Source organism: Salmo salar, chromosome 09, assembly GCF_965601325.2.
Source record: "Salmo salar chromosome 09, fSalSal1, whole genome shotgun sequence".
NCBI lineage: Eukaryota > Metazoa > Chordata > Actinopteri > Salmoniformes > Salmonidae > Salmo > Salmo salar.
In genome coordinates, this window is record NC_138299.1 from 61232979 (window position 1) to 61259650 (window position 26672).

Below are 26672 nucleotides of genomic sequence, written 5' to 3' on the forward strand. Positions count from 1 at the left end.
ATAAGTGTTTCCAGTTTCAGAGATTTTTGTAGTTCGTTCCAGTCATTGGCAGCAGAGAACTGGAAGGAGAGACGACCAAAGGAGGAGTTGGCTTTAGGGGTGACCAGAGAGATATACCTGCTGGAGCGCGTGCTACAGGTGGGTGCTGCTATGGTGACCAGTGAGCGGAGATAAGGGGGGACTTTACCTAGCAGGGTCTTGTAGATGACCTGGAGCCAATGTGTTTGGCGACGATTATGAAGCGAAGGCCAGCCAACGAGAGCGTACAGGTCGCAGTGGTGGGTAGTATATGGGGCTTTGGTGACAAAACGGATGGCACTGTGATAGACTGCATCCAGCTTGTTGAGTAGGGTATTGGAAGCTATTTTGTAAATGACATCGCCGAAGTCGAGGATTGGTAGGATGGTCAGTTTTACGAGGGTATGTTTGGCAACATGAGTGAAGGATGCTTTGTTGCGAAATAGGAAGCCAATTCGAGATTTCACTTTGGATTGGAGATGATTGATGTGAGTCTGGAAGGAGAGTTTACAGTCTAACCAGACACCTAGGTATTTGTAGTTGTCCACAAATTCTAAGTTAGAACCGTCCAGAGAAGTGATGCTGGACAGGCGGGCAGGTGCAGGCAGCGATCGGTTGAAGAGCATGCATTTAGTTTTACTTGTGTTTAGGAGCAGTTGGAGACCACGGAAGGAGAGTTGAATGGCATTGAAGCTCGTCTGGAGGGTTGTTAACACAGTGTCCAAAGAAGGGCCAGAAGTGTACAGAATGGTGTCGTCTGCGTAGAGGTGGATCAGAGATTCACCAGCAGCAAGAGCGACATCATTTATGTATACAGAGAAAAGAGTTGGACCAAGAATTGAACCCTGTGGTACCCCCATAGAGACTGCCAGATGTCCAGACAGTAGGCCCTCCGATTTGACACACTGAACTCTGTCAGAGAAGTATTTGGTGAACCAGGCGACGCAATCGTTTGAGAAATCAAGGCTACTGAGTCTGCCGATGAGGATGTGGTGATTAACAGAGTCAAAAGCTTTGGCCAGGTCAATGAATACGGCAGCACAGTATTGTTTCTTATCGATGGCGGTTACGATGTCATTTAGGACCTTGAGCGTGGCTGAGGTGCACCCATGACCAGCTCTGAAACCAGATTGCATAGCGGAGAGGGTGCGGTGGGATTCGAAATGGTCGGTAATCTGTTTGTTGACTTGGCTTTCGAAGACCTTAGAAAGGCAGGGTAGGATGGATATAGGTCTGTAGCAATTTGGGTCAAGAGTGTCACCTCCTTTGAAGAGGGGGATGACAGCAGCTGCTTTCCAATCTATGGGAATCTCAGACGACACGAAAGAGAGGTTGAACAGGCTAGTAATAGGGGTTGCAATAATTTCGGCAGATAATTTTAGAAAGAAAGGGTCCAGATTGTCAAGCCCAGCTGATTTGTAGGGGTCCAGATTTTGCAGCTCTTTCAGAACATCAGCTGAATGGATTTGGGAGAAGGAGAAATGGGGGAGGCTTGGGCGAGTAGCTGTGGCGGGTGCAGTGCTGTTGAATGCAGTAGGGGTAGTTAGGTGGAAAGCATGGCCAGCCGTAGAAAAATGCTTATTGAAATTCTCAATTATAGTGGGCTTATCGGTGGTGACAGAGTTTCCTATCCTCAGTGCAGTGGGCAGTTGGGAGGAGGTGTTCTTATTCTCCATGGACTTTACAATGTCCCAGAACTTTTTAGAGTTGGAGTTGCACGAAGCGAATTTCTGTTTGAAAAAGCTAGCCTTGGCGTTTCTAACTGCCTGTGTGTATTGGTTTCTAACTTCCCTAAAAAGTTGCATATCACGGGGGCAGTTCGATGCTAATGCAGAACGCCACAGGATATTTTTGTGTTGGTTAAGGGCAGTCAGGTCTGGGGAGAACCAAGGGCTATATCTGTTCCTGGTTCTAAATTTCTTGAAAGGCGCATGCTTATTTAAGATGGAGAGGAAGGCATTTTTAAAAAATAACCAGGCATCCTCTACTGACGGGATGAGGTCAGTATCCTTCCAGGATACCAGGGCCAGGTCGAATAGAAAGGCTTGCTCGTTGAAATGTTTCAGGGAGCGTTTGACAGTGATGAGTGGAGGTCGTTTGACCGCTGACCCATTACGGGTGCAGGCAATGAGGCAGTGATCGCTGAGATCTTGGTTGAAAACAGCAGAGGTGTATTTAGAGGGCACGTTGGTTAGGATGATATCTATGAGGGTGCCAGTGTTTGCGGCTTTGGGGTTGTACCTGGTGGGTTCATTAATCATTTGTGTGAGATTGAGGGCATCAAGCTTGGATTGTAGGATGGCTGGGGTGTTAAGCATGTCCCAGTTTAGGTCACCTAGTAGCACAAGCTCTGAAGATAGATGGGGGGCAATCAGTTCACATATGGTGTCCAGAGCACAACTAGGGGCCGAGGGGGGTGTATAGCAGGCGGCAACGGTGAGAGACTTGTTTTTGGAGAGGTGGATTTTTAAAAGTAGAAGTTCAAATTGTTTGGGTACAGACCTGGATAGCAGGACAGAACTCTGCAGGCTATCTCTGCAGTAGATTGCAACACCGCCCCCTTTGGTCGTTCTATCTTGTCTGAAAACGTTGTAGTTAGGGATGAAGATTTCAGAGTTTTTGGTGGACTTCCTAAGCCAAGATTCAGACACAGCTAGGACATCCGGGTTGGCAGAGTGTGCTAAAGCAGTGAATAAAACAAACTTAGGGAGGAGGCTTCTAATGTTAACATGCATGAAACCAAGGTTATTACGGTTACAGAAGTCATCAAAAGAGAGCGCCTGGGGAGTAGGAGTGGAGCCAGGCACTGTAGGGCCTGGATTCACCTCTACATCCCCAGAGGAGCAGAGAAGAATAAGTATGAGGGTACGGCTAAAAGCTATAAGAATTGGTCGTCTGTGACGTCCAGAATAGAGAGAAAAAGGAGCAGGTTTCTGGGGGCGATAAAATAGCTTCAAGGTATAATGTACAGACAAAGGTATGGTGGGATGTGAGTACAGAGGAGGTAAACCTAGGCATTTAGTGATTATGAGAGAGATATTGTCTCTAGAAACATCATTGAAACCAGAAGATGTCATAGCATGTGTGGGTGGAGGAACTGAGAGGTTGGATAAGGTATAATGAGCAGGGCTAGAGGCTCTACAGTGAAATAAGCCAATAAACACTAACCAGAACAGCAATGGAGAAGGCATATTGACATTAAGGAGAGGCATGCTTAGCCGAGTGATCAAAGGGTTCAGTGAGATTCAGACAGCTAGCCGGGCCATAGGTAGCAAGCTGGTGGAAGATGGGAGGGAGGTCTGTTTTTAGCCACCTCGTGCGTTTCCGTCTGTGGGTTAGTGGGGTTCCGTGTGGAAGGGGGGACCAGTCCAAGTTGGCAAAATAGTTAGTTATAGTGGCTCAAGAAAAGTGTCCGATAGACCTATTCAGATCGCAGCCGAAAAGACAGCTAACGATTAGCGGGCCGCAGATGGGCGATCAGGTTACGTCGCGACGGAGGGGCCAGTTGGATAACTCCCTCGGGCAGATAACGTCGGTGGTCCAGTCGTGAAGACCCGATGGGGCTCCGCATCGGCAGTAAAACGGGTCAGGATAGGCGAGTTGTAGCCCAGGAGACACTTCAGCTGGCTAGCTCAGGAATAGCCCAGGAGTGGCTGACGGAACTCTCGCTGGCTAGCTGGCTAGCTCCGTAATAATGTGTGTTAATTCCGTGACCGACGTTGCCAATAGTCACTCAGGTAGCAGCTAGTTAGCTGCAAGATCCAGGTGTAAATGTCCAGAGCCTGCGGTAGAAATCGGGGAAAGGAGAGAGAATAGGTCCGGTGTGCTCTGGTCTGAGTCGCGCTGTACAAAAACTGGCGATAGCTTTTCGAGCTAATGGATAGCTGAGGACAGCTAACCATGGCTAGCTGAACTTCAACGTTAGCCAGTGAAAATGGCTAAACACTTGCTAGCTTCTGTTGTGGAATTCAGATGAGGTAAATAATACTTTATTTTTTTAAATTGGTGAGGCGGGTTGCAGGAGAGTGCTTTGAGGTTGAGTTTTTAGAATTAAAAAAATATATATATAAAAAGATAAGTGAAGAAAAAAAAAATATGTAAATATATATATATATACACGGGACACGACAAGAGGAGGGTAGAGGACGTCTGAACTGCTACGCCATCTTGGGAAAAATAAAAATAAAATAAAAAATAAATAAAAAAACTGTATAATGTATAATGCAGGTTAAAACCAGGGTATTTCCATGATCCACATCTACCATGTTATACATTTTGCAATACCATGGTAATATTTAGGTACAATGGCAGTAACATGGTAATACCATCATGCTTCAAAGCTTAAACCATGATACATTTCCATGATTCAGACTATACCATGGTATATGTGAAAGTACCATAGTAGGTCCATGGTACATTTTTGTAAGGTGAGAGAAAGTAGCCAAGCCGACTCGCGCAATTTAGACAAACTTGTTGCTGTGATGGGTTGTCTATCATCTTATCTGGTGGTGTCTGTCTTGACTGTATAAGATTAATGTAAAGAAGATAGCTAGCTGCACTTGCCAGCCAAGTTAGTTAACCAGCTAAACTCAGCAAAAAAATAAACGTCCTCTATTTCTATGAACATGACAAGATTCAACAACTGAGACATAAACTGAACAAGTTCCACAGACATGTGACTGACAGAAATTGAATAATGTGTCCCTTAACAAAGGGGGGGATTAAAATCAGAGTAACAGTCAGTATCTGGTGTGGCCACTAGTTGCATTAAGTACTGCAGTGCATCTCCTCCTCATGGACTGCACCAGATTTTCCAGTTCTTGCTGTGTGTAACGCCCTGGCCATAGAGAGGGGTTTTTTGTTCTTTATTTTGGTTAGGCCAGGGTGTTACATTGGGTGGGCGTTCTATGTTCCTTTTTTCTATATTTTGGTATTTCTTTGTTTTGGGCCATGTGTGTGGCTCCCAATCAGGCACAGCTGAAGCTCGTTGCTGCTGATTGGGAGTCACACATAAGGAGCATGTTTTTCCTTTGGGTTTTGTGGGTAATTGTTTCTGTTTTGAGTATTTTCCTAACAGGACTGTTTGCTGTCGTTTTTGTTCATTTTGTAGTGTTCTCTTGTTTATTTCAATTAAAATTCTAATGATGAACACATCTTCTGCTGCACCTTGGTTCCCTCTTCCAGACAGCCGTTACACTGTGAGATGTTACCCCAATCTTCCACCAAGGCACCTGCAGGTTCCCGGACATTTCTGCGGGGAATGGCCCTAGCCCTCACCCTCCGATCCAACAGGTCCCAGGCGTGCTCAATGGGATTGCGATTCGGCCTCTTCACTGGCCATGGCAGAACACTGACATTCCTGTCTTGCAGGAAATCATGCACAGAACGAGCAGTATGGCTGGTAGCATTGTCATGCTGGAGGGTCATGTCAGGACGAGCCTGCAGGAAGGGTACAACATGAGGGAGGAGGATGTCTTCCCTGTAACGCACAGCGAGATTGCCTGCAATGACAACAAGCTCAGTCCGATGATGCTGTGACAAACCGCCCCAGACCATGACGGACCCTCCACCTCCAAATCAATCCCACTCCAGAGTACAGGCCTCGGTGTAACGTTCATTCCTTTGACGATAAACGCGAATCCGACCATCATCCCTGGTGAGACAAAACCGTGACTCGTCAGTGAACAGTACTTTTTGCCAGTCCTGTCTGGTCCAGCGACAGTGGGTTTGTGCCCATAGGCGACGTTGTTGCCGGTGATGTCTGGTGAGGACCTGCCTTACAACAGGCCTACAAGCCCTCAGTCCAGCCTCTCTCAGCCTATTGCGGACAGTCAGCACTGATGGAGGGATTGTGCGTTGCTGATGTAACTCGGGCTGTTGTTGTTGCCATCCTGTACCTGTCCTGCAGGTGTGATGTTCGGATGTACCGATCATGTGCGGGTGATGTTACACGTGGTCTGCCACTGCGAGGATGATCAGCTGTCCGTCCTGTCTCCCTGTAGCGCTGTCTTAGGCGTCTCACAGTACGGACATTGCAATTTATTGCCCTGGCCACATCTGCATTCCTCATGCCTCCTTGCAGCATGCCTTAGGCACGTTCACGCAAATGAGCTGGGACCCTGGACATCTTTCTTTTGGTGTTTTTCAGAGTCAGTAGAAAGGCCTCCTTAGTGTCCTAAGTTGTGACCTTAATTGCCTACCGTCTGTAAGCTGTTAGAGCCTTAATGACCGTTCCACAGGTGCATGTACATTTATTGTTTATGGTTCATTGAACAAGCATGGGAAACAGTGTTATTTAGATTTTTAAGCATTATCTTTGAAAGACAGTGTCCTGAAAAAGAGACATTTCTTTTTTTGATGAGTTTAGTTAGCCTCAATTAGCCTTGCTAGCTATTTTGCTGCACTCCCCACATCCTTGTCTACAACTCCATTCATATTCAACAACAGCCTACCTGTTGTTTGATCATTGTAGTCTAACACGGAACCCAAACCGGCTGCGCGCGTGCGCCATCATGCGACATTGTGCATAAATGTATTTTGTCCCTCTACACCAAACGCAATCACGACACGCAGGTTAAAATATCAAAACAAACTCTGAACCAATGACATTAGTTTGGGGACAGGTCGAAAACCATTAAACATTTATGGCAATTTAGCTAGTTAGCTTGCACTTGCTAGCTAATTTGTCCTATTTTGCTAGCTTGCTGTTGCTAGCTAATTTGTCCTGGGATATAAACATTAGGTTGTTATTTTACCTTAAATGCACAAGGTCCTCTACTCTGACAATTAATCCACACATAAAATGGTCAACCGAATCGTTTCTAGTCATCTGTCTTCCTTCCAGGCTTTTTCGTCTTTGAACTTATATGGTGATTGGCATCTAAACTTTCATAGTACTTCCATGACATCCGGCAACACAGTTCGTCTTTCAATCACCCACGTGGGTATAACAAATGAGGAGAGGGCACGTGGGTACCTGCTTCTATAAATCAAAGAAGCGATGGGAGAGGCAGGACTTGCAGCGCGATCTGCGTCAGAAATAGGAATGACTTCTATTTTAGCCCTTGGCAACGCAGGCACTCGTTGACGCGTGCGAGCAGTGTGGCTGCAATAATTGGATAACATACATTTAGGAATCTATTTTGCAATGCTCGCGCATGCGACGCGAGCGGTGTAGTCAGGGTATTATTCTTCTCATTTAGCCAACTTAATTATGTGATTGTAATTCCATTTTGCATTAATTAGAAATCTTCCATTTCACTTGCTACACATCGATCCTCTGATGGTAGTGCTGCTTTGATTGACCGACAATAACAAGCTACACACGTGAAATGTGTGTAGGCTACCGGTACGTTTTGTTTTGGGGTGCACTCATGGTATATCCTTGTATGTAGCAATGTAACATAGATAATAAAATGTTAGACAAAGCCTTTTCTTTAAAATGTGCCTATTTTAAAAATAATTATCTCACAAGAAATCAAATACTGTGTCTGTTCTGATATTAGAATATTCAAATAACTGTCCCCACCCCTATTATCCAGACACTGACTGTTAGCACTCTGTGGCATATATCAAGTTCCCACAATAATATGTTTTGGGTGTGGCAGGTGAACCTGTAGCCATATTACTTCCACAGCATTTGACATGAGTTCTTCTCTAAGCTTTACATGAATATGACTCTGAATATACAGTACCAGTCAAATGTTTGGACACACCTACTCATTCAAGGGTTTTTCTTTATTTTTACTATTTTCTACATTTTACAATAATAGTGCAGACATCACAACTATTAAATGACACATATGGAATCATGTAGTAACCAAAAAAGTGTAGCCACCCTTTCTTTACCTTGATGACAGCTTTGCACACTCTTGGCATTCTTTCAACCAGCTTCATGAGGAATGTTTTTTCCAACTGTCTTGAAGGAGTTCCCACATATGCTGAGCACTTGTTGGCTGTTTTTCCTTCACTCTGCTGTCCAACTCATCCCAAACTATCTCAATTGGGTTGAGGTCAGGTGATTGTGGGGGCCATGTCATCTGATGCAGCACTCCATCACTCTCCTTCTTGGTCAAATAGCCCTTACACAGCCTGGAGGTGTGTTTTGGGTCATTGTCCTGTTGAAAAACAAATGATAGTCCCACTAAGCGCAAACCAGATGGGATGGCGTATCGCTGTAGAATGCTGTGGTAACCATGCTGGTTAAGTGTGCCTTGAATTCTAAGTAAATCATCGACAGTGTCATAACTCTCCTGTGACGATCTGAAGGATCAGGTTACAGTCGGTCTGCACTACAGCATGCTCTCTCTCGTAGAGAGGGAGAGCGGGAAGTCGGCTGTTTTATGGTCGATCATAAAATACGCTGTCCCTATGCTCTGTAGTGTTCGAGTTGGAATGTAAACTGTGGAACACAGAGAGACACTTGGACATCAAAAGATTGAATAATTTAACCATATTTCTATTTTTGAGAATGTTGGAGTGGTCCATGGACACTTAAGGGACAGTCATGACAAGTGTGTTTCATTTGGTGATCTCATGCGGGACAGGAAACACACATACAGTTGAAGTCGGAAGTTTACATACAATTAGTTTGGAGTCATTAAATATCGTTTTTCAACCACTCCACAAATTTATTGTTAACAAACTATAGTTTTGGCAAGTCGGTTAGGACATGTGCTTTGTGCATGACATAAGTAATTTTTCCAACAATTGTTTACAAACAGATTATTTCAGGGATAAACATAAACAAACAATTTTCTGATCTTTCATATACAGTTGACGTCGGAAGTTTACATACACTTAGGTTGGAGTCATTAAAACTTGTTTTTCAACCACGCCACAAAAGTATTGTTAAGAAACTATAGTTTTGGCAAGTCAGTAATTTTTCCAACAATTGTTTACAGACAGATTATTTCACATATAATTCACTGTACCACAATTCCAGTGGGTCAGAAGTTTACATACACTAAGTTGACTGTGCCTTTAAACAGCTTGGAAAATTCCAGAAAATTATGTCATGGCTTTAGAAGCGTCTGATAGGCTAATTGACATAATTTGAGTCAATTGGAGGTGTACCTGTAGATGTATTTCAAGGCCTACCTTCAAACTCAGTGTCTAATTGCTTGACATCATGTGAAAATCTAAAGAAATAAGCCAAGACCTCCACAGGTCTGGTTCATCCTTGTGAACAATTTCCAAATGCCTGAAAGTACCACGTTCATCTGTAGAAACATCTGTACGGAACTATAAACACCATGGGACCACGCAGCCGTCGTACCGCTCAGGAATGAGACACGTTCGGTCTCCTAGAGATGAACGTACTTTGGTGGGAAAAGTGCAACTCACTCCCAGAACAACAGAAAATGACATTTTGAAGATGCTGGAGGAAACAGGTACAAAAGTATCTATATCCACAGTAAAACGAGTCCTTTTTTGACATAACCTGAAAGGCTGCTCTGCAAGGAAGAAGCCACTGCTCCAAAACCGCCATAAAAAAAGACAGACTACGGTGTTCTACTGCACATGGGGACAAAGATCATACTTTTTGGAGAAATGTCCTCTGGTCTGATGAAACAAAAATAGAACTGTTTGGCCATAATGACCATTGTTATATTTCGAGGAAAAAAGGGGACGCTTGCAAGCCGAAGAACACCATTCCAACTGTGAAGCACGGGGGTGACAGAATCATGTTGTGGGGGTGCTTTGCTGCAGGAGGGACTGGTGCACTTCACAATTATGTTGATATATTGAAACAACATCTCAAGACATCAGTCAGGAAGTTAAAGCTTGGTCGCAAATGGATCTTCCAAATGGACAATGACCCCAAGCATACTTCCAAAGTTGTGGCAAAATGGCTTAACCTCTATGGGCTAGGTGGGACGCTAGCGTGCCACCCGTGGTGCACTCCATCAACAGCAGGTGCATTTCAAGAGCGGCAAATTTGAATCCAAATAAATGTCAAAATTCAAATTTTTCAAACATACAACTATTTTACACCCTTTGAAAGATAAACATCTCCTTAATCTAACCACGTTTTACGATTTCAAAAAGGTTTTACGGCGAAAGCATAAATTTAGAGTATGTTAGGACAGTACATTTACAAGAGTTGTGTGTAATGTTTTGTCAAGTCAAAGACAGGGTCACCAAAACCATAAAACCAGCTAAAATGATGCACTAACCTTTTACAATCTCCATCAGATTACACTCCTAGGACATTATGTTAGACAATGCATGCATTTTTAGTTCTATCAAGTTCATATTTATATCCAAAAACAGCGTTTTACTATGGCATTGATGTTGAGGAAATCGTTTCCCTCCAATAACCGGCAGTCAAGTCAGCGTCACAAATTAAATCATTAAAATGAGAAAACATTGGTAAAATATTATATTGTCATTTAAAGAATTATAGATTTACATCTCTTGAACGCAATCAACTTGCCAGATTTAAAAATAACCTTACTGGGAAATCACACTTTGCAATAATCTGAGCACTGCGCCCAGAAAAATACGCGTTGCGATACAGACTAGACGTCATGTTGGGGAGATCTAAAATCGAAAATACTATGTAAATAATCCATTACCTTTGATTCTCTTCATCAGATGTCACTTCCAGGTATCACAGGTCCATAACGAATGTAGTTTTGTTCAAAAAAGCTCATCATTTATGTCCAAAAATCTCCGTCTTGTTAGCACATGATCTAAGCCAGCCGGACTTCTCGTCACGAACGAGGGGAAAAAATATATTTCCGTTCGTTCAAACATGTCAAACGTTGTATAGCATAAATCATTAGGGCCTTTTTTAACCAGAACATGAATAATATTCAAGGTGGACGAATGCATACTCTTTTATAACGTATTGGAACGAGGGTACCCAACATGAACTCGCGCGCCAGGTGTCTAATGGGACATCATCGTTCCATGGCTCTTGTTCGGTCAGATCTCCCTCCAGAAGACTCAAAACACTTTGTAAAGGCTGGTGACATCTAGTGGAAGCAATTGGAAGTGCCAAAATATTCCTCAGCCCCTGTGTTTTTCAATGGGATAGGTTTAAAGGTAATACAACACATCAGGTATCCACTTCCTGTCAGAAAATGTCTCAGGGTTTTGCCTGCCAAATGAGTTCTGTTATACTCACAGACACCATTCAAACAGTTTTAGAAACTTTAGAGTGTTTTCTATCCATATATAATAAGTATATGCATATTCTAGTTACTGGGTAGGATTAGTAACCAGATTAAATCGGGTACATTTTTTTTATCCAGACGTGCAAATGCTGCCCCCTAGCCCTAACAGGTTAAGGACAACAAAGTCAAGGAACTGGAGTGGCCATCACAAAGCCTTGCCCTCAATCCTATAGAAAAGTTGTGGGCAGAACTGAAAAACTGCGTGCGAGCAAGGAGGCCTACAAACCTGACTCAGTTACACCAGGTCTGTCAGGAGGAATGGGACAAAATTCACCCAACTTATTGTGGGAAGCTTGTGGAAGGCTAACCGAAACATTTGACACAAGTTTAACAATTTAAAGGCAATGCTACCAAATAGTAATTGAGTGTATGTAAACTTCTGACCCACTGGGAATGTGATGAAAGAAATAAATCATTCTCTCTACAATTATTCTGACGTTTCACATTCTTCAAATAAACTAGTTATCCTATCTGACCTAAGACAGGGAATTTTTACTCGGATTAAATGTCAGGAATTGTGAAAAACTGAGTTTAAATGTATTTGGCTTAGGTGTATGTAAACTTCTAACTTCAACTGTAACTGTATCTCTTAAAGTGTACATTTCCCAGCTGTCATGTTTACATCTAAATATTGTGAAATGTGTGCGATTAAACAAACTATTTGTGAAAATATGTAATGTGATGTTAACCTTCTATATGAGAGTATGGATTTTCATATAAAGTTTAACTTGTCGGTGGCCACACCCCCGTGAGCACAGACATCACATTATTAGGCATCATATAACTGCCCCTTCTTCTATAGAGTATAAAACCCACTTCCTACAAAATTTACATTAAGTCCAAGAACGCCGGGACGGAGTCCCCTCGTTGGAATGGCTACAACTCTATAGGCCGTTAGACCAGAAAATATGGAGCTGATGCTACATGTTGAAATGGTTAAGAACTGCAACTCTATAGGCCACGGATACCATATAGCTGTAGTTTTGGCTACACGGCTGGAAAAGGTACAACTCTGAGACTATCGATCACTACAGAATAAGATCAAATCCTAGACGTAGAATTACTAGTCTGCATCTTTAAATTATGTAAGTCTAGTACGAGAATACCGTCAACTGCGGGAGCATCTATTCCATGCAACAACCATCAGTACACCTGACATATCTTTCCTGAGAAAGTGACAACTATGAAAGACATTGTGACTTCTGGGAAAGTTAACCAGAGACTCTATAATGAACTGACTCTCCAGCAGACGGACTGGTGATTCCAACAGGGAAGACAACGACATACGGCCGTAAATATATACATTGCAATTATTCTCGAATGAGCGGCCGTTCATATGCAAATGATTAGCATTTCAATGAATATAATTATCAACTGTGTGTAGTGAACCCATTTTGTCTTTCCCACTCTTTCTCAGTCCCCACCCCTTTCAGTTGTCTACCAAGCCGTCATATCGGTAGTAACCCAAATATCTACTGTTTGTTTGTCATGTAATTCGGTGTGATTATTTAGTTAGTTAGTAAATAAATTATTAAGCCAATTTATATATCACTGATTCATGATTTAGGCTAGGGTTCGTGCAGATATCCGATGGTTTGTGACGCTCAGTAATGAGACCTGATGAGTTAATAATAATGATACATTAATACAAGATTGTACTCCATAAGATATGAAAATATCTGAAGTGTCAATTCGGGAAATAGACTCTATAAACATTTTCCCGTGGTGCTCTGACTTCCTAGTTAATTAAAGTTTATATGATTATTTTAATCACGTAATAATAATTATACAGAGAATTGATTTGATAAAATAACAGTCTTCACATTTAATGATAGTCACAGACACAACAACAGTGTCACCAGCAAAGCACCCCCACACCATCACACCTTCTCCTCCATGCTCCATGCAGAGACCATCCGTTCACCTACTCTGCATCTCACAAAGACACGGTGGTTGGAACCAAAAATCTCAAATTTGGACTCAAAGGACATATATCCACTGGTCTAATGTACATTGCCTGTGTTTCTTGGCCCAAGCAAGTCTCTTCTTCTTATTGGTGTCTTTTAGTAGTGGTTTCTTTGAAGCAATTTGACCATGAAGGCCTGATTCACATAGTCTCCTCTGAACAGTTGATGTTGTGATGTTTGTTACTTGAACTCTGTGAATAATTAATTTGGGCTTAAATTTCTGATGCTGGTAACTCTAAAGAACTTAACCTTTGCAGCAGAGGTAACTCTGGGTCTTTTTTTCCTGTGGTGGTCCTCATGAGAGCCAGTTTCATCATAGTGCTTAGTGGTTTTTCCGACTGCACTTGTAGAAACTTTCAAAGTTTTTGAAATTTTCCGGATTGACTGACATCTGACGTCTTAAAGTAATGATGGATTGTCATTTCTCTTTGCTTATTTGAGCTGTTCTTGCCATAATATGGACTTGGTATTTCACCAAATAGGGCTATGTTCTCTATACCATCCCTACCTTGTCACAACACAACTGATTGGCTCAAAATAGGAAATAAATTCCACAAATTACGTTTTAAGAAGGCACACCTATTAATTGAAATGCATTCCAGGTGACTACCTCATGAAGCTGGTTGAGAGAATGTCAAGAGTGTGCAAAGCTGTCATCAAGGCAATGGGTGTCTACTTTGAAGAATCTCAAATATAAAATATTATGATTTGTTTCAAACTTTTTTGGTTACTACATAATTCCATAGGTGTTATTTCATAGTTTTGATGTCTTCACTGTTATTCTACAATGTAGAAAATAGTAAAACATAAAGGAAAACCCTTGAATGAGTAGGTGTGTCCAAACGTTTTGACTGGTACTGTATACAAATCAAGTGTTATTTGTCACATGCACCGAATACAACAGGTGTAGACCTTACAGTGAAATGCTTACTTACAAGCCCTAACCAACAATACAGTAAAAAAATTAAAATACCTTAAAAAAAAAGAATAAGAAATAAATTAACACATAATTAAAGAACAGCAGTAAAATGACAATAGCAAGGCTATATACAGGGGGTACCGGTACAGAGTCAATGCACCGGTTAGTCGAGGTAATTATTGAGGTAATATGTACATTTAGGTAGAGTTATTAAAGTGACTGTGCATAGATAATAACAAAGAGTAGCAGCAGTGTAAAATGGGGGGGGGGGGGCAATGCAAATAGTCTGGGTAGCCATTTGATTAGATGTTCAGGAGTCTTATGGCTTGGGGGTAGAATCTAATTTGGAAGCCTTGCCATATGGTAGCAAAGAGAACAGTCTATGACTAGGGTGGCTGGAGTCTTTGACAATTTGTAGGGCCTTTCTTGTACACCGCCTGGCATAGAGGTCCTGGATGACAGGAAGCTTGGCCCTAGTGATGTAATGGGCCGTACGTACTGACCTCTGTAGTGCCTTTCGGTCGGAGGTCGAGCATTTGCCATACCAGGCAGTGATGCAACCAGTCAGGATGCTCTCGATGGTGCATCTGTAGAACCTTTTGAGGATCTGAGGACCCATGCCAAATATTTTCAGTCTCCTGAGGGGGAATAGGTTTTGTCGTGCCCTCTTCACGAATGTCTTGGTGTGCTTGGGCCATGTTGAATGCTGAGCTGTAGTCATTGAGTTGCATTCTCAAATTGGTGTTCCTTTTGTCCAGGTGGGACGAGCACATCCCCCATTGGCATTCCTAACTCTTCTGTAGATGTTGTAAGCATGTAATGCTACCACTGCATCATCAAAGGAGTTATCTAAGAGAGTTTCAGATATAGCCAGTATATACATGTGTGTGTATCTGTGTGTGTTTGCAGAACCTGATAAAGAACCTACCGGAGCAGAAGGAGCTGAGCGCACTGGCGGAACTTAAGAGCGAGTATGAGGAACTGTGCGAGCCAGAGCAGTTTGGCATTGTGGTGAGTAGGCTTACGTATTACACCATAGCACCTAGCTAAAGCCCCTCAGGGAGAAGACGCTGCCTCACACACACCGACACTGACACATACACAAACACACACACACCCCTTTTTGAGAAAAACATTTGGAGATATAAAAAATACAGCCATACAGCCTTGAGGCTTTATTCAGGCTCAGACCTATTCAATATTTAAAGAGACACTGTAATGTAAAATGAAAAGAGTGGAAATATAAAGATAATTTTTTATGACAGGTCAAATATGGCAGTCTGCTCTTTGACTGAGAGAAGCTGTGGTTTTGATCAATAATAAAGTGTGAAATATAGTAGCTGTTAAAATGACACTGTCATTCCAGCTGTCAACAAATTCCATACTTTGTCTGAAACTTTCAATATTTCCCAGTGATATAATCATAGCCTCAAGCTTTGGGTTCTCTGTAATAAAGTTAGTGCACTCTACTTCATTGTGAAGTCAGGACATCTCAATGATACATTCCAAGCCACTATAGGTAATTTAGTATAGTTGCCTCAAGTGCTAGATGCAGTTGATGTTGAGGTAATACTTTAGCTTTTTTTTTTTTTTACACTTTCTACAGAGTCATATACAAGTGAGTCTATAAAGTTAACATTTAAAATGTTTTACCACATTGATTTATCCAGAGCTCATTATCAAAGTAGATTAGAGAACTTGTATGTTTAGCTATATCTTTATACAGGTAACTGCCAACATAGTGGAAACACTTGAGTAAATGAAGGATACAAATTATGATAGTCGTTGCTTCCACACAGTTGTGGTTCCTGAGTTAATTAAGCAATTAACATCACATCATGCTTAGGGTCATGAATAAAAATTCTGTGCATGCTATTATTTTGTCCATTATTTTTACTACCATGGCTGTGCCTTATTAAGACACTTTATGTTGGTGTTTCCTTTATTTTAGCAGTTACCTGTATCTTCAGGTTCTTTATACTCTTCTAGGTCGTTGATGTAAAAGAGAGTGTTCTCAGTCAACCTAATGAGTTAAGAATAATATGATAATGTTGCATTGCGGTAAAGGTAGACATGCAACTCAATTTGCACTCATTCAGTACAATTGACTTTTTGGGGTGGTGTTTCTGTACCTGTGACTCTTTGAGGATGTAATGACGCAAGGTGTGACAATTCCCCTGTGTGATCTAGCATGGAGCTGCCGTGGTAATATACCGCTCCCGCTGGTGAAGCTTGGGCCTAGATATTGTTCAGTGGCCCATCACTACTTATTAATGTTATCAGGTGTGATTCATGCCATAGTTGATGAAGGGACTTCTGTCTAGTCTAGAAAGCGAGACAAGATACATTTCAATTAGTGAATATTTACAAAAAGCTGAACGCATTGTACTTACCCGGATACAATGTAATATTTCACACTAAGTATATTTTCTATACATTTGCTGTAGAGCTCTACATGGTCACGTTGGCCACACTTTAAACAGCATATAACTTATAGAGACTTAATCAGGACAGCGTAGAGCTTTTATAAACCATACGGAGGCTTCCTAAACTTTAAACTGTTCCTAACAAAATATTGTTATGTTTTCCTCTAGATGAGCTCTGTGAAGCTGCTGCGTTCGCGCCTCAACGGCATCCTCTTCAAGCTGACCTTCGAGGAGCAGGTGAACAACATCCGACCGGACATCATGAATGTGACGTTCGCCTGTGAGGAGGTGAAGAAGAGTGACAGCTTCAGCAATCTGCTGGAGATGGTGCTGCTGGTGGGAAACTACATGAACGCCGGCTCCCGGAACGCCCAGACCTTCGGCTTCAACGTCAGCTTCCTCTGCAAGGTTGGTACTGCAAGGACTGCATGAGTTTGACCTCGCCCCTTTCAGGCTTACTTTCGTCTCTCTCTCTCTCTCTCTCTCTCGCTCTTGCTCACTTCAGCTGTCCCCAGTTTAATTATAAAGTAGAGATCATACCAGCATCAGTCACTTGCATGTCAGTGGGTTTGGTGCCATAGCAGGGATTTGTTTAGTATTATTTGAGTGGAGTAATGGGATAAACTATTTACAGAAAGCATTTGGTTGCACCCTGAGATCCATTGACTCTTGGCAACTGTCTTGGGGTTGATGTGCTATCAGTGTCCCGTCCCCAGAACCCACTCCAACGTCCGAGGCATCGACCTCCACCACAAACTGCCGGGACCAGATGGATTAGGATGGGGGCCGTAACCCCAGATGAAACGGCGGTCGAAATTGGTGAACCCCAGGAAGCGTTGCAGCTGCACTCTGGATGTGGGTTGCTCCAAATCCACCACCGCTCTCACCTTTCCAGGATCCATCTGTATGTTGCCTGCAGCTATGATGTATCCAAGCAAGGAAATGGTGGAGCGTTGGAATTCTCTTCTTTTTTTTGATGAACAGCTGGTTCTCCATAGGACGCTGGAGGACTTGTTGGACATGGATGACATGTTCTTGAGCTGAGTGGGAAAAAATGAGGATGTCATCGAGGTAGACGAACATGAACCGGTTCAACATGTCACGGAGAACGTCGTTAACCAGGGCCTTGAACACAGCAGTGCTGGTCAGTCCAAATGGCATCACCCATTATTTGTAGTGCCCGCTAAAGGCGGTCTTCCACTCATCCCCTTCCCGTATCCATACCAGATGGTAAGCGTTTCGGATGTCCAACTTGGAGAAGATGGTAGACCGCTGGAGAGGCTCGAAAGCCGAAGCGATGAGTGGAAGCGGGTAACGGTTTTTAACCGTGATGTCATTCAGGCCCCAGTAGTCAACACACGGGAGCAGGGTTTTGTGCTTCTTCTCCACAAGAAGAACCCTGTGCCGGCGGGGGAGGCAGTAGGACGAATACCCCCTGGAGCCAGGGAGTCCTCAATGCACAGTCCCAGACTGGACACACCTACTCATTCAAGGGTTTTTCTTTATTTTTACTATTTTCACCATTGTAGAATAATAGTGAATACATCAAAACTATGAAATTACACATATGGAATCATGTAGTAACCAAAATCAATTAGTATTTTGTAGCATTGCCTTTAAATGGTTTAACTTGGGTCAAACGTTTCGGGTAGCCTTCCACAAGCTTCCCACAATATGTTGGGTGAATTTTGGCTCATTCCTCCTGACAGAGTCAGGTTTGTAGGCCTCCTTGCTCGCACACACTTTTTCAGTTCTGCCCACAAATTTTGAGGCCAAGGCTTTGTGATGGCCACTCCAATACCTTGACTTTGTTGTCCTTAAGCCATTTTGCCACAACTTTGGAAGTATGCTTGGGGTCATTGTCCATTTGGAAGATCCATTTGCGCCCAAGCTTTAACTTCCTGACTGATGTCTTGAGATGATGCTTCAATATATCCACATCATTTTTCTTCCTCATGATGCCATCTATTTTGTGAAGTGCACCTTCCCTCCTGCAGCAAAGCACCCCCACAAAATGATGCTGCCACCCCCGTGCTTCATGGTTGGGACGGTGTTCTTTGGCTTGCAAGTGTCACCCTTTTTCCTCCAAACATAACAATGGTCAAACAGTTCTATGTTTGTTTCATCAGACCAGAGGACATTTCTCCAAAAAGTACAGTATTTTTTCCCCATGTGCAGTTGCAAACCGTAGTCTGGCTTTTTTATGGCGGTTTTGGATATAGGCTATGTCGATATAGGACTCGTTTTACTGGGGATATTGATACTTTTGTACCAATTTTCATCCAGCATCTTCACAAGGTCCTTTGCTGTTGTTCTGGTATTGATTTGCACTTTTCGCACCAAAGTACGTTCATCTCTAGGAGACAGAATGCGTCTCGTTCCTGAGCGGTTTGACGGCTGCGTGGTCCCATGGTGTTTATACTTGAGTACTATTGCTTTTTTCTTTTTTTTAACCTTTATTTAACTAGGCAAGTCAGTTAAGAACAAATTATTATTTACAATGATGGCCTAGGAACAGTGGGTTAACTGCCTTGTTCAGGGGCAGAACGACATATTTTTTACCTTGTCAGCTCGGGGATTCAATCTAGCAACCTTTCGGTTACTGGCCCAACGCTCTAACCACTAGGCTACCGGCTTATTTTAAATAAAAAATTTATTAATTAAAAAAATATATAAATAAAATTATAATAATGATAATATTTGTGTGTGTGGGGGGGGGGGGGATCATGTGCCTGTTGTTGTGTATTGCTAGTTAATACTAATGCACTGTTTGAGCTAGAAACACAAGCATTTTACTGCACCAGCGATAACATCTGCAAACATGTGTGCGCAACCAATACGCTTTGATTTGATTTGTGTAGGGGCAACTTCACCCTACACCAGTTGTGTTTCATGGTGTGTCTTTGCAAGACAGAAGTTACCCAAATTGTCCCTAAGTAGAGAAACACAATTTGACACAGACTATGAAGTGATCCTCTCTATATATTATCAGATGTGATATTTAATCAATGTTTGTTTTAATTAATGACATCCAGTATAGACGTGCATCATAATTATAGAACCAAGTTAAATGTAATGTATTATAAACTATTAGTTTCTGAAATAAAGTGTATATAACATTAATTCCATTTTAAATGGTCCATATCCATAATGACAAAACAAGTTTCATAACAATTTTTGTCAGTCACAATCTTATTACAAAACGTATTACTATCTATAATTTGATTTATTTTTGGAGGCCAGTAAGATGCTTCTAAATCACCCCCAAAATAAAATGTCATATAAATTATAGCATGTACTAATAATACAACTAGTGGAGTCATTAACCCATAAAGAGTGGCACGATTCAATACATATGGCTGTTAGCATGGGAAACCCATTATATGTCTCAAATGCCATACTATTTCCTACGTAGTGCACTACTCTTGATCAAATCCTTATGGGCCCTGGTCAAACATAGTGCACTAAATAGGTAATATGGTGCCACTTGGTACGCCGCTCCAACCTCACATTGGTCTCCCTGCAGTCCGGGCTGAATCAGAGTGAAGTGTCTGGTGTGTAGAGACTGGCCTAACCCCAGGAGGCTGATTGGCATATTATTGATGGCCAGGGAAGAAAATGTCCACATTCTCAACTAGGGTCAATCAACTAAATGGCCTCCCAGCTATCTAATGGGCTCATCAGGGAGGTTGTTCAAGTGAAGTGCAAGAGCTGACCCTGTCACCCCTCCAGACCATCCTTTCTGTCCCTGCCAAGGCCGGAGGGACACAGACACTGAGTCCCCCAGGGTCCTATGCTGGAGCCAATGCAGCAACCTCAATATTGGCTTCAGTTTTTACAAGGGGCAGTGATGAAAGTTGGTTATATGAGTCAGCTGAGTATAGGGTGTGGCAGTGAGAAGGTTAATGCAAGGTATTATTGTGCCCTGAATGCACTTTACTAGGCACTTTTTCTTCCTCACAACATTCATTATTTGCTTGATGAATGGAGGGATTGTGTGTATTCCTCTCATTTTTCAGATAGCAGGGTATCAGTTACACGCAACAGGGATTTCATCACCAGAAGATGGAGAACCCACCTCGTCTTCAAAAAGAAGTCGTGAGACAATGGACACACTCATTTTGTTTTGTTATTGAAAGAAGTTAACGGTGAAGTTAGGAACAGCTCGTGCAATTACTCATAATCATTGAACAGTGTTTCTGTTATATCACTGACTTACTGAGGTAAAATAAAACTCTCCAGGCATATAATTACTTTAAATGGTTGACCACAGCTTAAGTTAAACAGAACAGGCTATCGCTTTGAGAAGTCATTTGAATGTTTGACTTTAAACTGAAAGGTCACGTCCCCAGTCCTACAACTTACGTGTGTACTTGAAAAAAGGAACATCGAAAATTACAACTTGTAAAACATCTGGAAGCTTCCTAAGGTAATACCATGAGTAACATTAATGGCCACGGCTATTATCATAACCGCCGTTCACGACTAGATGATAGCACAGTTCTCTGTGTTTTCATAGAAGTCATATCAATGGAGAGGAACTTTCTTCATGTGTGTTTGATCGTTGGAGGAATGTAAGCAGAGTTCTATCTTCAGTCCTTGAAGTGAAGGGTTGGCATTTTTATCTATGGAAATTATGTCGCTTCCCGACCCTGGTCATCTTCTTGCTTGGGACACTAAGGGCATCCAGGCTGTTTAAAGCTTCAGTTAACGTTAATCTTATTGAGAAAAAGAATAAAATAGAGAAAAAAAGCATAAAACTTTAGCCTGAACTGCTTTGGATTCTTGGCTCCTTGGCTTCTTGTCATTGACTTCTCACAAAAAAGTAAGTTCTGTGGAAGAGATTTGACATCTTTCAGGAAAGGTAGACTCGGAGGAATGCACACACAGATTACAGCAACTTCAAATAAAGTGAAACCGCGCGGGGAGAAAGCAGCCTTACCGCTCGGTCGGAGCAGCTTTCAAAGCCGTACGCAAGAAAGGGGCTTTAAATTAGACATTAAGTTCATTAAAGCTGGGTTCTTCTCTCACTCTTTGGGGACCCAGCATATACATCATTCATCTTAATATATGGGCTGCAGACTCTGTGTGGAGAGGAGTTAGTGGGATGCTGCTCTCTGAACAACCACGGCTGTTGGATCACTATGGTTTAATTAAGAGGAGATTCCTCTGTATTTAATCATCAAGGGTTTGTTAAGGGCACTGAATGAAAATAAAAATGCTGATTTTGTTTTCATTGTAGAAAAGTGTTGATTCAAAAATTCATATTTTGCCTTCTGTTGCTTACCAGTACAACGAGAACAATAATATATTGAGATCCAACTAGTACTTCCTCCTGTGATGTTTTATACATTCTCATCTCAGAATTGTTAAGGAGTGAAGAATGATATGCATTCATAACAATCTGCCCTCCCTCCTTATACCAGATTCAGTTACTTTTAGAAACCTGAAGAAAAAAAGTAATTCATCTTAGTTTACCTATCATTGTGTTCCTTTTACAATTCACATACTTTAACAGAACACTGACAGAAGATGTCCCTATAATTTATAACAATAGTTTAGATTGACAGATGTTTCTCACAACATAAGCTATTTTAAACATCATTCCAATTTAGTTTTTGGAGAAAATATATTGTTCATTTAAAATATATTGTTCTTGGACAACATCCACTGTTCAATATCCACCATCCCATCTCCCGCTCTCCACCTCTAAAAACCTGGCCATAGCCAGGGGTGTAGCCTGGGGGCTCAGTGATTATCTCTTGTCACTCTCCCCCAAAGAACCCGGCTTAGGCAGTGTGTTGATGTCTGAGATTACTACCACCGTCTGTAGCTGGAGTCCATGCTCCAAAAATTAGCAATGGCCACTCAGCCCCACTGCCATGATTCCCCGAGCCTTCACCCAATCGCCGCCACTGACACACACACACACACACACACACACACACACACACACACACACACACACACACACACACACACACACACACACACACACACACACACACACTTGCATACATGAGAACGAGCACTTACACACTCACACACACATTAGATGCTCAAACTGAAATTCACATATTACATGTGAGCGAAGATCTGTACAGTAATCATTTATTGAAGAGAGCCAGGTTGTAGAACTCCTTTGGTGAAAGTTAAATTGAGTAATCAGGGTTTGACAATCCTTCTGTTGGCGTGAGGGATCTATATTCTCATTGCCACTTTTTGTATTTTATTACTTAATTGTTCCTTTATTTATATATGTCCCTTTAACATCTCGACGGATTGTCATTATCATACAGGCAGCCAATATCTTGGCTCATGACTTGGAATGCTAAGTGTGATAGAATGAGTACATGGGAGTATGCTAACTAGTTAGGGACTCGGTGTAATGTTAACTCAAAGCGATATCCCGTATCCCATGTTAAACAAACTCCCCTCACATAGAATGTGGGTAATATAATGAAGACTCAAATTTGGCCCATCTGGTTTGTATGGTGCAATTCACATAAATACAGTATATTGTCATGAATCGGAAGGAATTTAACTAATTGTGATGCTGCCTCTTCTATTCCCAGTTGCAGGACTAATTTCACCATGGTGTCTAGTCTACTAGTCTACTGAAAATTACTCTCCCGAACCTGCGTAGCTGGAAGTAGTTGGAAGTTAAAATAAACTTTAGAACTTTGGCTTCATTAGGTCTTCATGTTGCCAGCAGACATTTCATGGTCATCTAAGCCGTGTCTCTAGACTTTACTCTGTTTTAACATACAGTGGCCTGTGAAAGTATTCACCCCCCTTGGCATTTTTCCTATTTTGTTGCCTTACAACCTGGAATTAAACTAGATTTTTTGTGGGTTTGTATCATTTGATTTACCCAACATGCCTACCACTTTGAAGATGCTAAATATTTTTTATTGTGAAACAAACAAGAAAATAAGACGGAAAACTTGAGCGTGCATAACTATTCACCCCCTACAAAGTCAATACTTTGTAGAGCCACCTTCTGCAGCAATTACAGCAGCAAGTCTCTTTGGGTATGTCTCTGTAAGCTTGGCACATCTAGCCACTGGGATTTTTGTCCATTCTTCAAGGCAAAACTGCTCCAGGGTTACGCTGGTGTACAGCAATCTTTAAGTCATACCACAGATTCTCAATTGGATTGAGGTCTGGGCTTTGACTAGGCCATTCCAATACATTTAAATGTTTCCTCTTAAACCACTTGAGTGTTGCTTTTGTAGTATGCTTAGGGTCATTGTCCTGCTGGAAGGTGAACCTCCGTCCCAGTCTCAAATCTCTGGAAGACTGAAACGGGTTTCCCTCAAGAATTTCCCTGTATTTAGCGCCATCCATCATTCCTTCCATTATGACTAGTGTTTTCCTTGATGGCCAAAAAGCTCACTTTGTGTGTCATCTGACCAGAGTACCTTCTTCCATATGTTTGGGGAGTCTCCAACATGCCTTTTGGTGAACACCTAACGTGTTTGTTTATTTCTTTCTTTAAGAAATTGTTTTTTTTCTTCTGGCAACTCTTCCGTCAAGCCCAGCTCTGTGGAGTGTATGGCTTAAAATGGTCATATGGACAGATACTCCAATCTCCGCTGTGGAGCTTTGCAGCTCCTTCTGGGTTATCTTTTGTCTCTTTGTTGCCTCTCTGATTTAATGCCCTCCTTGCCTGGTCCGTGAGTTTTGGTGGCCGGCCCTCTCTTCGCAGGTTTGTTGTGTTGCCATATTCTTTCCATTTTTTATTAATGGATTTAATGGTGCTCTGTGGGATGTTCAAAGTTTCTGATATTTTTTTATAACCCAACCCTGATATGTACTTCTCCACAACTTTGTCCCTGACCTGCTTGGAGAGCTTCTTGGTGCCACTTGCTTGGTTGTGCCCCTTGCATAGTGGTGTTACAGACTCTGTGGCCTTTTAGAACAGGTATACTGAGATAATTTGACAGATCATGTGACACTTAGAAGGTAATTGGTTGCACCAGATCTTATTTAGGGGCTTCATAGCAAAGGGGTGAATACATATGCAAGCACCATTTAAAAATATATATATATTTTAAAACAAGTATTTTTTTTATTTCACTTCATCAATTTGGACTATTTTGTGTATGTCCATTACATGAAATCCAAATAAAAATCAATTTAAATTACAGGTTATAATGCAACAAATTAGGAAAAAACGCCAAGGGGGATGATTACTTTTGCAGGGCACTGTATCATTTCACCACATGGTGTGAAGTTATTGTCTCAATGTCTCATGTAAAAGTAACTGCTCTGTGTAAGTCATCCCTGCATGAACCCCCTGAAGCTTGCAGAGTGGAACAGGGGTTTGGGTTGTCGGAAGGGTGTGTGTGTGTGTGTGTGTGTGTGTGTGTGTGTGTGTGTGTGTGTGTGTGTGTGTGTGTGTGTGTGTGTGTGTGTGTGTGTGTGTGTGTGTGTGTGTGTGTGTGAGTGAGTGTTAGCATGTGTGCGCACATGGGTCTGTATGTGTTTGTGTGTGCATGCATGTTTTTTTTTGTTTGTGTGTTCCGTAGGTATTCCTGAAAAGGCGCCTTGACACGCAATGGAATAACATCAGGCAAATTAGATCAGTCAATTGTAGAATATGATTACTCACAGAGCTTACATAGCTGTTAAGAAGTGTGCCTCAGTAATTTGAACCAGATCTATATGATTATCTGGAGGGTGGAACCATGAGGTGGTCGAATTGGAAAGAGAGTATGTCCTAGACCCTGACCCCTTTCTACAATTTGGATATTCCCAATGTGTTATAGTGAGTATTTGAGAGATTTGTTTAGATACTGATACAGAAAATGAATTCCGATAGAGTAATTATCTGAAATTGCTTTGTTGGATCATCACAATGAAATAAGCAATGATTCATCTATAAGACAATGTTATACAAGACACAACCTATAAACTTACCCAAATCAAAAAGTGTGGATTGATGGCAGCCTTGTAGGGAAACTGAAGGAGAGATGCTGCTTATAAACATGACAAGGTGACCGAGGACAATATTATGGTTAAACAGTACAAATAAGACCTATGCAGATAGATCAAGATGGCCAAACGCAAGTATATGGACAAAGTGGAGGAGTAATTCAGCGGGTCGGACACGAGGCATATGTGGTAGGGATTTTTAACGATCACAGATCACTAAAAGAAAGCAAGCCACGTTGTGGACACAAACATCGTCCTACCGGACGAGCTAAACATAGTTTTCTCCACCTTCGAGCACAATGACGACTCTGATCGGCCGAGTAGAGCCCCTGAGGACAACAAGGACTACATACTTACCGTCTCCACGGAGGACGTTTGTAAGTCCTTCAAATGTGTTAACCCTCACAAGGCTGCTGGCCCAGATGACATCCCTAGTCACACCATGCGCAGACCAGCTGGCTGTTGTGTTTTCGGGCATTTTCAATCTTGATCTAGCTCAGGCCGCTAACAGTGCCCAAGAAAGGGAAAGTGACCGAACTCAATGACTACAGACCAGTAGCACTCACTTCCGTCATCATGAAGTGCTTCGTGAGGCTAGTCAAAGACCACATCACCTCCTCCCTCCCGACACATTCAACACTCTCCAATTCACCTACCGCCCTGACAGGGCAGTGTGCATTGCACTGCATACTGCCCTCACCCACCTGGACAAAAGGAATGAATATGTCAGGATGCTGTTAATTGACTACAGATCAGCCTTCAATACCATAGTGCCCTCTAAGCTCACCTCAAAGCTCACGGCCCTGGGACGGAACTCCTCCCTATGCACCTGGATCCTGAACTTCCTGACGGGCTGCCTCCAGGTCATGAAGGTAGGTAACAATACTTCCTCAATACTAATTCTCAACACGGGGGCCCCACAAGGGTGCATCCCCAGTCCCCTCCTGTACTCCATGTTTACACTCACACAGTTCCAACTCCATCATCAAATTCGCTGACGGCACAATATTTGTAGTCCTGAACATCAACAACGACGAGACTACCTACAGGTAGGAGGTAGGCACTCTGACGACGTTGTGCCAGGGAAATAACCTCTCCCTCAACATCAGCAAAACAAATGAGCTGATTGTGGACTTCAGGAGGAACCAGGCTGGGCACGCCACCATCCTCATCAACGGGGTTGTCGTGGAGATGGTCAAAAACTTCAAGTTCCTCTTGG

At 42.3% G+C, this 26672-nt stretch overlaps 1 protein-coding gene across 4 annotated transcripts in view; it reads left to right on the forward strand.

The window, feature by feature from the left end:
• The window catches only part of LOC106611507 (protein diaphanous homolog 2), a 686561-nt gene that overhangs the window by 394680 nt on the left and 265209 nt on the right, over positions 1–26672 (forward strand). For all 4 annotated transcript variants that reach the window (XM_082955835.1, XM_082955838.1, XM_082955836.1 and 1 more), the window contains 2 exons: positions 14997–15098; positions 16682–16921. In XM_082955835.1, coding sequence (XP_082811961.1) covers positions 14997–15098; positions 16682–16921 — 342 coding nt within the window. The remainder of the gene's footprint in view (positions 1–14996; positions 15099–16681; positions 16922–26672) is intronic.